The 12399-nt window shown below is 41.3% G+C and overlaps 1 protein-coding gene across 1 annotated transcript in view; it reads left to right on the top strand.

Moving 5' to 3' along the window:
* Positions 1-9644, top strand: part of SH3TC2 (SH3 domain and tetratricopeptide repeats 2) — a 122650-nt gene extending 113006 nt beyond the window's left edge. Inside the window, exons 14-17 of the mRNA XM_007943588.2 lie at positions 3266-3388; positions 4900-5050; positions 7343-7539; positions 9453-9644. Of these exons, the coding sequence (XP_007941779.1) occupies positions 3266-3388; positions 4900-5050; positions 7343-7539; positions 9453-9644 (663 nt within the window). The remainder of the gene's footprint in view (positions 1-3265; positions 3389-4899; positions 5051-7342; positions 7540-9452) is intronic.
* The last annotated feature ends 2755 nt before the right edge of the window (positions 9645-12399 follow it).

The raw sequence follows: 12399 nt of genomic DNA, 5'->3' as shown, positions 1-12399 counted from the left end.
CAGTGAGGAACAGGGTAAAGAACAAAAGCTGAAAACTAGAACCTGGGAGCGGAAGAATAAAGAGTAATAGTAAAAAGGACAAATGTAATAATAATAATAATAGTTTTAAAACAGACAAAAACAAACAAAATGAAAAACAGAAAAAAGAAAACAAAATTGGTGCAGGGAGGGGCAGGGTGCCCAGGCTCCATCCTAGCTCACAGACAAGGATGGAATTCCTGCCAGCCCAGAAAGTGTGTGGGAGTGAGGGATGGCTGCACATCTGTTCACCAAGAGGGTGTGGGGTATAAGAGTAACAAGGGCAATGTTGCACCTTTCCAGTCATCTGGGTCTGGGATTCCTTGGGGTTCCCATCAAGTGGAGCCTGTTCTTGAGTCCCTGGAATCTGGGAGAATGCTGTTGCTTTAAATATCAAAAATAGTCAAGCCACTTGTAAACTTTCAAAATGGCTGCACCCTCTGAACAGACAAAAGTCCACAACTCAGCCCACCTTCCTCTTTGCTTCTTCCCTTTTTATTCCCCAACCACCAGATCAGTCCTCTGTATAGTCCCTGGCTAGCAGGGTCAAAGTTTAAGTTAATTCTTAGGTCCTACGACCACTCATCAATATCCAAGCTGTCTGTGCCATCAGGATTACTGCTAGACTACAGCTCCGTATGTCTCCTTTTTTGGTATTTTCATGCAAATTCTGCTAGCTGGAGTTTGTTGTTGTTGTTATGTGCCATCAAGTCAGACCCAACTCACTGAGATCCCTTCTTGGGTTTCTGAGGCAGTATCACTATGGAAGTAGATTGCCCCATCTTCCTTCTGAGGAGTGGCTGGTGGGTTTGAACCACCAGCACTCTGGTTAGCAGTCAAGTGCCTTAGGCACTATGTTACAAGAGATCCCCTATATCCTTCCCTTCAAGGCTCAGGGGTCCAGGATTATCCTCTGTATCTGTTAATTGGTTCCCCTTTTCTTTGTTGAAGAGCTTCTGTGCAGTCTTTCTGCATATTCTGCCATCTTACTGGAACTCGTCACACAAGTTTTTAGGTTTCCAAGTGCATATAAAATTTATGCTTATGTTATACCACAGTCTATTAAGGAGCTCTGGTTGTAGTGGGCAAGGCATTTGGCTGCTAACTGGTAGGTTGACAGTTCAAACCCACCAGCCACTCTATGGGAGAAAGATGAGGTAATCTACATCTGTGAAGATTTACAGCTTTGAAAACCCTATGGGGGGGTCACTATGAGTCAGAATTCACTTAATGGCAGAGGGGTTTTTGGGTTGAGCATTGCACTGATGGCAGAGTCTCCTGACTCCAAGATTTCCTCTCACTGCCTCACCCTCCATGCAACCACATATTCAGTAATAATAACCGGAGGTATTTACACCTGCCATTAGATGTTCATTGACCACAACTGGTCCTGGTGTCACTCAACCACAGGCTACCACAGAGATGTTGTTCTTCAGGATCGTTGCTATTGAGGCTGATCATTTTCCTACCTGAGGCTCTCTGAGGTCCTGTGATTGTATTAGAGGTTGTGCAGTGGTGCATTCTTTACCTTCAGCTTCCTTGTCACATTTTGTTTAGATGGAATATGAAATAGCTTCTAGAGACAAAGAGGTAATGGGGCAGGAGAAGGGTATTTATTGTCCACTAACTCTTGGTAGCTCTGGTAGCATAGTGCCTAAGGCACTTGACTTCTAACCAGAAGGCTGGTGGTTCAAACCCACCAGCCACTCCTCGAAAGGAAAGTTGGGCAATCCTACTTCCATAGTGATACTGCCTTGGAAACCCATGGAGGGGTCGCTATGAGTCGGGGCTGACTCGACGGCAAATAACAACAACAACAACAACTCTTGGTATGAGGTAGGAAAGGTTCTTATTCTTTCTGATCTTCATTTTCCCCATCTGGAAAATGTAGCTGTTGGACTAGATCACTCTTTTTCCCAACTTCAATCATGTACACATGAAATTCATAGATTTTCCCTAAACACACACTTTCTGTACCATTTTTTACTTATTTTCTTTGACTCAACTGCCAATCAATGTAGCTTGTTAAGCTTAGCTTTATCTTAAACAGTCCTATCTGAAATAAAAATTTTGATGTACTGTTCTCCCTACACACACTGAAATGCATTGTTTTAGTTATTTAGTACTGCTATAACAGAAATACCACAATGGATGGATTCATCCTTGGAGATCTCTATGTGCCATGGCATCAGTCTTCCTCTTGTTGGGGGAGAACAAGGTCTTTACCCCCTCTCATGAAGAACTAATGATCACAAAAGGTTGAAGGGGGAAGCCAAAATGTTTATTGAGTATCGATACCCAAGGAAACAAAATCACTTCTCTAAAATGTCTGTCTCCTCAAGGAAAGGGGTAAATATGATTACATAGGGAAATGAGAAGGGGGTTGAATATCCCTTGGACTGCCAGGAATGTCTTTGTTCTTCTTTTCTCTGATTATCCCAGACTCAGCATCTGTAAAGAGGTTGGGTATTCTATTTACTTAAAAGAAAGCAAAAAGAAGGGAAATAGCAAGTTAGTCACTATGACAAATGTCTACTTTAATTATGCCTGCTAGTCTGTTAAAGTTCTGTAAAGTTCAGTGAGGGGCCCCTTTCAGCCTTCCACTTCAGACTTCCACACTCTGGGTCTGGGAACTTCCCAACACAGGGACCTTGGGTCCAAAGGATGCACTCTGCTCCTAGCTCTTCTTTCATGGTGGTAATGAGCTCCCTCTTCTCTGCTTGCTTCCATCTTGTAAGATAAAATGTGATGTCGGCCATATCCCACAGAAACTTCCCTTACATCAGATCAGGGCTATGAACTGATTTCATCCTACCCTAATCTCCTTACAACTGATTGACAGATCATATCAGATGACATCATGAGGGATGATTACATCATCACATAACTGACAAACCACTGGGCATCATGGCCTAGCCAAGTTGACACATATTTTTGGAGAATACAATTCAATTCATGATACACATTAAAATAAATACTTAACTATTAAATGGTAAATGTTTGTCTACATACTACTGAAAATCATCTTGTATCACCAAAAGTCATCTTTCATACCACGATGAGGAAAACCCTGATCAGAAAATCTCTAACATTTCTTACTAGCCTTAGGAGTGTGAAAGATGATTCAAGATGTGGGAGACTTTAGCAGAGAGTTAAACTAGGTGGTCAGGATCTTGCTACTGCCAGTCCTGTGGAGGTTTGAAAACTTTTCTCTCTGCCTTTGATAGCTTCTCTATTCCCACCCCAGGCAGCCATCCAAACAGCCCTGAAGTCAGATGAGCCCTCCCTGGCTCTCAAACTCTATGAAGAAGCTGGTGATGTGTTCTTCAATGGAACCCGCAACAGGCATCGTGCAGTGGAGTATTATCGAGTAAGTCATGGGCTACACAATGCATTGAGCTAGGTCTGGTAAGACCATAGTGGACTTAGTCTGGGATCTTCTTTCCCCTTCCTGACTGGTATTTCTTTTTCTCTCCCTCTTTGTCCAATGTCCACATGGTCTCTCTACTCTTCTCTCTAGGAGGCTCTCAGAGAAGGATCTGATAAACTCAGTCACTCTCAGGCTTGATAAATTATACTTGCTGGCATTCATTGTTGTTAGTTGCCCTGTCACGGTGACCCCATGCAAAGTGGAACAAAATTTTGCTGAGTTCTGGGCCATCCCCCATGATTGGTTGTGGACTGGACCATTGCGATCATAGAGTTTTCCCCGGCTAACAACAACAATTTTCAGAAGTAGATCGGCCTAGACCATCTTAGTCTGGAAGCTCCACTGAAACCTGTTCAGCATCAGAGCAACAGGAAAGACTTCACTGACAGCTGGAATTACACCGTAATAATTATACCTCTTGAATGGATGTATTTAACAGTTTGTGGTAACTTTGGTGTCTCCCAGAGTGTTTCTCATGTACCACAGGTGGTATAGGAGATGACTTAAAGTGGCACATGGTTGAACATTCTTTACATTTTTATTAACTATGTATTAAAAGATATTAAAAATTTTAAAATATAATAATAACTCATCTAATATGATTTCACAGATATTATTGCTTAGGATGAGGCAAGATAATAAAAGGAAGTTAATTTAAGAAGTAATAGTTACTAAATAGATGTCCAGGTGTTAAAGAGCTATACCAAAAATTACTATTTTTGTTCAAATCTGAGTGAAATTTGGAAAACCTCATTATCTTACTTGATCCTAAAATTTCATTTATTCAGATATTAATTAATTCATTCACTCATTCATTCATTGTTTTTTTTTTTCATTTCTTTATTCAGTCTCCAAATGTTTATTAAGCACCCAATATGTGTCAGGGATCAATCTAGAGGTGGGAGACAGAGGAGAACAAGAAACAAGTCCTTGGCTCTTGAGGTGCTTGTTCTCATATGCATTTAATAGATAAGAAAAATAAGCCTCAAAGAGATAAAGAGACAGTCCTAAAACCGTATAATAATAAAATAATAGAAATGATAATTTATTGAGCATGTTCAGAGACTAGGTTAAGCCCTTTGCATGTCTTCCATGTATGTACTTTATAGACTAGCACAGTGGGTGCCATGGAGCTCATAACTGGGAGGTAATGTTGGAAAAAAGTCACCTCCCCTTTCCTGCTCTCATTTTCCTCAATTTTAGGAGATATGGTTGGACCTGTTGACCTCTACCTCTTCCACATCTGAGATCTGGGCAAAGCAACAAAGGGCAGGGATCAGGAGAGCCAGTTGAGAAAATGCATGCATGGAAACAGGGTCCTCCCCACTTCAATTTAGTTCACTCTAATTCCCATAATCCCTTCTCCCCTCAGTAATTTTCCTGGGGTGCAGCAGTATCTATCAGTGGTCCTTAGCTAGATTAATTCAAGTGCCCTGTGCCTCTGTTCTCAGGCTGGGGCTGTTCCTTTAGCAAGGAGGATGAAGGCAGTCAGAACTGAGCTCCGGATTTTCAACAAGTTGACTGAGCTGCAGATCAGCCTTGAAGGCTATGAGAAAGCGTTGGAATTTGCCACCTTAGCTGCCAGACTCAGCACAGTCACAGGTAGGTGGTCCTATGAATGAGAGGTGATTCTGTGAATGGGAAGGTTAAACACTATCTAGACATGGGCAAGTCGACCCCTGATGGTTCCAGTGGTTAACACATTTGGCTGCTAAGCATAAGACTGGAGGTTAGCATCCACTCAGAGTCACTTCAGAAGAAAGGCTTTGTGATCTACTGAAAAATCAGCCATGCGAAACCTTGTAGCATACATTTCTGCTCTGACACACATGGAGTTGCCATGAGTTGGAATTGACTCAACGGTATCTTGTTAGTTAGTTAGTAAAAGATAGACAACAAAGCAATAATAGCATAAGCTCTAAAATCAGACAGCTTGAGTTTTAATCTCAGGCCCAATGTCATCAGCAGGAAGACCTTACAGGAACTGTTTAACTTCTCTTAGCCTCAAGTTTGTCAGTGGCAAATTGAGATTAAAAATAGCACCTACCTCATGCAGTTGCTATGAAGACTAATGATTATCCATGCAAAGGACATAGCACAGTGCTTGACGCATAAATTGTCTTTGGTAAGTGTAACTTGTTTCATTCTGATTATTATATTATAGTTGGTATAGTAAAGTAATAGTTTTGCTTAGGGTAAATGGTATTTTATTGTATGAGTAGGGAATATACCCATTACAAAAGGCTTCTGCTCATATTTTTCAATTGGGTGGTTGTGAGTCAAAAGCATATTTTCCCATGGAATCAAAATGTAAATGAAGGTCAAGTTCCAGGCTAGGAACGTTAACTTAACTCACAACATAGCATGCATTTACAACAAAAGCTAGTGGAAAACAATGTAAGTCATTAAAGAAGAAAAATAGCAGAATGGAAAACAACAACAAAAAACAAAACAAAACAAAAAACACCTAATTTCAAGTATTGGTGTTTAAGAAAAAGCAGGTTTGATTAGAGGAGGATGTGGAATTTTCTATAGTGATTCTAGAAGGGACTTCTGGGCATTTTCAAAGGTGTCAGATGTGGATGGCATTGGACTTCATTGCATCTAATTTAACTTTAAAGTGTCTCTCCTTTCCCTAACTTTTCCTTTACTGCAGGAAAACTTTCTGAGCCATATGTCTGCTAATCTCAGTAAAGGTCTTAGGCTGCCCCAGGTAGCTCCCGCAGCATTCTCTTCCCCTCCATGAACAGAAGCTGAAAGGAGGCTACATACACCCTTTAAGCATGCATTTCTCCTAGCTAGATTTTTCCATGTCAGAAAATTTTTCTCTCCCTTGGACTTTTTCTTTCAACTTTGGCTTTTGGCCTTATGAAACTTAAACACAATGCTTTTAGATGGCATCAAACAGTGCACCTTGCAAACATTCCAAAGGCAAGATTGGAAGCCGTTGTTTGTGTACAAGATCATTTTGTATTAAAGGGGTTTAGTTAGGTATTAAAAGAAAAAAATCCACTAAAACAAAATAGGTCATAGACCCATTAGAAACCAATGTTCTGAAGCATAGTTTAAAAGTGAGTGGGGTGATTTCTCCGCAACTTATCTGAGACTTTGAACCAGTAGAGGATCTGGAAAAAACAACAATAAAGAAAACAAAACAAAAAACTCTAGTCTTCATGTTGACTCTGACTCATAGTGCCTCCATGATATCAGAGTAGAATTCCATAGAGTTTTCAATTGGTTGATTTTTTATAATTAGATTACCAGGCCTTTCTTCCAATGTACCTATGGGTGAACTTGAACTTCCAGTCTTCCAGTTAGAACCTGAGTGCCTTAAGTATTTACACCATCCAGGGATTACAAAGGAGCTAGAAGATAACTGCTATTGGTGATGGCCCAAGAGAACTCTAAATGCAGTTGGCATGTTTGCTACAGAGAGATACTTTATGTGGAGAAGACATTTGTTCTACAGAACCATTCATTATAAGGAATTCTTATTCTTAGTTACTTGATCAAGAAGATCTTGCAATTTGGAAAGTTGTTATTTTCTAGAATCTTGGATTATAGGAACATCTGCCATAAGGAGAAAGTTTTCTTTAGGGAATCTTCTGAGAAAACCTTGACCAGAACAAATACCCAAATTAATCACTCTTAGAGGCCCATATTTTCTTTTGTAACTCTTATCACAGATACAAGTTTATATTTGTTGTGCATTTATTTATTAAGAAATGGCTGTGTTATTGAGACAATATGTTTCATGAGGTAGAAGCTGCTTCTGTTTCATATTCCTAGCCCTAAGCACAGTCTCTGACACCTAGCAGAACTTCAGAAATTTTACAGAATGAATGATGCAAAGTGTTGGCTACAGAATCTGTTTCTTAGTCTTCCTTTTCTTAGGAGATCAGAGGCAGGAGCTGGTGGCCTTTCACCGCCTGGCTACGGTATACTATACCCTTCACATGTACGAGATGGCAGAGGACTGCTACCTGAAGACTCTGTCCCTCTGTCCACCCTGGCTTCAGAGCCCCAAGGAGGCCCTGTATTATGCCAAGGTGTATTATCGCCTGGGCCGACTCACCTTCTACCAGCTGAAGGTAAAGACTTGGCTTCCAAGACTGCATGAGAGCTATAATCCAATCATATTCTTTTCTTGACCCACCCAATGGTGACCACAGCCTTCAGGGTAGGGTCAAAGGCACCCAAAGAGCTAAGGTGAGGACTTTTGTCCCATAGATAAGAAGTCGCTCCACTTGAAACACAATGGCTCTTCCACTTAGCCCCTCTGGAGACCTGGAAGTTGTTGCTTCTGTCTCTGCTGAGGAGACACATAATAGCTGCTCTTTGCCTTGGCTTTGCTGTGATTTCCGAGGCTACTTTATCCATCAGATACCTCAAGGGCCTATGAAAATACGAGCCCCCAAAACAAAAGAGTTACAGGCATACCTTGGAGATAGTATGGATTCAGTTCCAGACCACTGCAATCAAGTGAATATTGTAATAAAGCAAGTCACACAAATTTTTTGGTTTCCCAGTGCATATAAAAGTTATCTTTACACCATACTGTAGTCCATTACGGTACAATAGCATTATGAAAAAGCTTAAAACATTGTGAGAATTACCAAAATGTGACACAGAGACATGAAGTGAATGCATGGTGTGGAACAATGGTGCTGATAGACTTGCTTAATGCAAGGTTGCTACACATCTTCAATTTGTAAAAAAAAAAAAAAATGCACTATCTGTGAAGCGCAATAAAGCAAAGTATGTTTGTCTAAAACAAGGTATGCCTGTATCAGCCCAAACATTAAAATCAAAAGTAATAAATCTTAACTGTATGTGCACAAAAGGTGACAAGCCAACTAGTTAACTGTAACTCACTACTTATAAAGTCATATAAGCTGTATTTGATGGGAAATTTGGGTACATTTAATATGCTTGAGATAATGAGGCCCTCACCCTGATTCTTTTGCTTGCATTGCTAGAGTTGAATCTAGCACTTCTTATTTTTTCAGTCACTCCTACAACTGTGTGGCTGGACTGCAATTTTCTATTGCAACTATGACTTTTGAACCAGGCTTTGGCTTCTCTTTGCCAGGGGTCCTTGTCCTCTCCAGCACAACCCTTAATTCCTTAATGCAGTGGCTTCTGAGTCATTCCTGTGTTTGGCCCCCAGGGACCCTCAGGGCAGCTCTGCTGTTTTTATTTGCCAGACTTTGTTTCTGGTCTGAATTAATTATTGACTTGTGAGTGTTAATAAGAACCAGACATCCCTTTTTGAATGTCACCCAAAGAGGCATCTGTTCCTCATCCCTGCCATGTAAGGAGGGATATGGAGGCACTGAAATAACTCCCTGGCCTTCTTGTGTCTGCCCATGGCTCTCAGTAGTGGTTCAGGGACAAAGTCTATGGGATCTGATTGTATCAACCAAGGATTCTATCGATTGCAAGGGGAAAAACTGAACTCAAACTAGTTTATGTAATAAGGCAATTTATTGGCTCAAGTAGCTAGAATTTCAGATATAGATTCAGTTTGAGGTTGTTTTAGATCCTGGCACTCACATGTCATGGATTTCTACACCTCTCACTGTATCTCTTGACTCTGTGTATTTCTACTTCTTATTTGTTGGTCTCATTCTCCTTCCGCTACTGGCAGGCTCAAAAATCACATCTAAAAGGATGAGAAACCCCTTTCCCTGGTAATCACGCTGAAAAGTCCTAGGAAATGTTTGAGTTTGGCCAGGTTGGGCCACTGTGCCCAAGGTGACACTGATTCATGATTGGCTAACACTGAGTAAGGAAGGTGCTACCCTTGGGCCTGGGAAGGAGAGCAGTATGATTAACAAACCCTCAGGGCCCACAGTGGAATGGAGAGGAGATCCCCTAAAGAACCAGGGAAAGGAAATGGGAAAGTATATTGTGTAGACAAAAGCCCAGCACTACCTTCCCAATGTCTCCTGGAAATATTTGTTAATGTTGTCTCTTCTTTGTCCCTATACCATGTGGTTAGGATGCCCACGATGCCACTGAGTACTTCCTGCTGGCCCTGGCAGCAGCAGTCTTGCTGGATGATGAGGAGCTGCAGGACACCATTCAGAACAGGCTGGAAGACATCTGCCGGAGCCCCCTGTGGCACAGCAGTCCCTCTGGGCGCTCCTCAGAGAGAGCAAGGTGGCTGAGTGGTGGGGGATTGGCTCTCTGAGGAGAGCTGCCCCGGCCCTGACCAGATGACAGGGCAAGAAGCAGCCTCCCTGCCCTGGACTCCTAGGCACTAATCCTGGAGGGTCCCAGGCTGTTTATTTTGTAAATGGGAAGAGCAAAATCCAGAAGGGAAAGGGCTCATTCCGGTACCCTCAAGGAGGTGATAGAGCAGGGATTAAAAGTCCTGGCTCCAGGTCTGTCTCAGTTGACTTGTGGTGCTTGCACACATAAATGCCTCTGAACTGCACTTTCTCAACACACAATTCTCCTAAAGAAAATAAGAAAACTTGCGCCCTGGGAAACCTTATTTTTTTCTCCCAAGTGAGGAAATAAGCACTGTACTGGTTAGAAAGCAAGCAGTTTGGAGTTTGTTCCTGCCACTGATTTTTCTCAGGGAAAGATACCTCCCATTGCCGGCCAAGAAACTGGTAGCTTCTTTTCTTTCTGCACCTGGAACTGGAGGAGGTGTCACTCCTCATACTCATGGAGACTGGCAGAGAGGGAGTTCACCATGCTCTGAGCTGAAAAGACACAGCCTCAGAATGGTCAGATGGAACACACAGGGTGTGACACTTATTCACCTTCTCTATCCTATCCCCGAAACCTTTCAGACAGTCCAAGAAGCTCTCCAAGGGACAAGGCTCAAAAATTGAACATTTATGTTCAAAATAGAAAACTATCACACAAATAACATGCAAATAGTGGATATTATGAAATATGGCCTTTTGACATTTATATACTCTTATATACTAGGGACAGGTGAGATGGGTAGTCTTGAAGAATGATAGGTTAAATATCAAAGTGTCTTATTGATTTCAAGGTAGAACCTTTATAGAACATTTATATTAGTTATTTATCATTGAATAACAAATTCCTCCAAAGTGTAGTGACTTGAAACAGCATTCATTATGTCACAGTTTCTTCAGGACAGTAATCCAAGAGTGGCCTCGCTGGGTCATCTAGCTCAGGGTTCCTACAAGGCTGTGGTCAGTGTATCAGCTGAAATTATAGTTATCTCAAGTCCAACTAGGGAAAGAGCCTCTTCCAAGCTCACTCATATAGTTGTTGGCAAGAGTCAATTCCTTGCTGAGTGGTGGGCAGAGGCTACAGTGGTTCTGAGATACTGTACATAAGATTCACCTGGAGAAATTGTTGAAAATGAGCTTTCTGGTCCCTACCTCTAATAATTCTGATCCAGTAGGTATGGGATAGAAGCCTGGAACATGTATTTTTAATGAGCAACTCAAAGGATCCTGAAGTGTCCTTAGGTCTTCAGATGTTTATAATCCACAGCTCTGAGGACAAGCCTTAAATCATCTTTGCTCCAAAATGTTTGAACATACAAGAAGATCTGGCCGTAATGCTCACAACCTGATACCCACCAACATAGATTTTACTGCTGGATCATCTGTCCTTAATTTCTAGTCTTTTTTTGGCCAAACTGGCAATGGTTGTGTAGTGAGCAGAAGTTAGGTCACTATTGCATCATCTAGTTACCAAAGGAGAGAGCTCTGGTAGTGTAGTGTCTAAGGCACTTGACTGCTAACCAGAAGGCTGGTGGTTCAAATCCACCAGCCACTCCTCAGAAGGAAGGTTGGGCAATCTACTTCTGTAGTAATACTACCTCAGAAACCCAAGGAGGGGTCGCTATCAGTTGGGTCTGACTTGACAGCACATAACAACAACAACAACAGTTACCAAAGTTGTCTACCCATTAGTACATCCTATTTTCTTTCAGGAGCTTGGTTGATTGTCCAAACTATGTCTGTACTAGAGAATGTTTTTCTCCAGAAAAGAAGTGAAATGACCTAATCATCAATGACCATTGAAAATAGATGTGTTTTTTCTCCCACCACAAATCATAAAATCCCCAAGCAGGAAGGGATATTGTGGATGAGGCCATCCAGTCTAATTTCCCATGTAGAATCCTTTCAACAACATTCCTGGAGATGGTTGGGGCAAATGCATTCCAGAACAGTTATGCATCTTGTATTTGAAGACAACTCATGTGGCCCTGGAGGCCACACTATGAACCCTTCCTCATTTGACACCATTCCTCATTTGACATGATTTACAGACCCCAATCCCTTTTCCCACCAACCTATCCACTCTCTTCTGGTTACATCCAAATTTGTTTCCCTATTATAATGTGAGGGAGCTCTGGTGGTGTAGTGTCTAAGGCATTTGACTGCTAACCAGAAGGCTGGTGGTGCAAACCCACCAGCCACTCCTCGGAAGAAAGATTGGACAATCTACTTCCATAGATATACTGCCTTGGAAACCCAAAGAGGGGTCAATGAGTTGCAACTGACTCAATGGCATTGAGTTTTTTTTTTTTTTTTTTTTTTAAAGTGTGGTTCCCATAACTGTGTCAAGCTTTTGATATTGGCTGGTGGATGAAGAAGAAGATGGCTGTATTTCACTTAATATAATTAATATTGCATTTTAACATTGCCCTTAGATTTTTCTTTTCCCCCAGCAACAACGTCTTATGTCTTTCCATTGGCTTACACTGAATTTATGATCAATTGAAACCTCTTTATATTTTTATGTGAACTTCTTTTTGGCCAGATCTTTCCCAATTGTAATTATATATATATGTGTGTGTGTGTGTGTGTGTATACATATATACCTATATTATGTGTGTGTGTGTGTGTGTGTGTGTGTATATATATATATTTACACACACCTATATTATATAGGTATATTGTTGTTGTTATTTGCTATCGAGTCAGACCTGACTCATAGCGACCCCT

This window comes from Orycteropus afer, unplaced genomic scaffold (genome assembly GCF_000298275.1).
Source record: "Orycteropus afer afer isolate SDZICR_OR568_19922 unplaced genomic scaffold, OryAfe1.0 scaffold00110, whole genome shotgun sequence".
NCBI classification, from domain to species: Eukaryota; Metazoa; Chordata; class Mammalia; order Tubulidentata; family Orycteropodidae; genus Orycteropus; species Orycteropus afer.
Note: the sequence above shows the minus strand (reverse complement) of the source record. Positions and strands in the feature narration are given on the sequence as shown.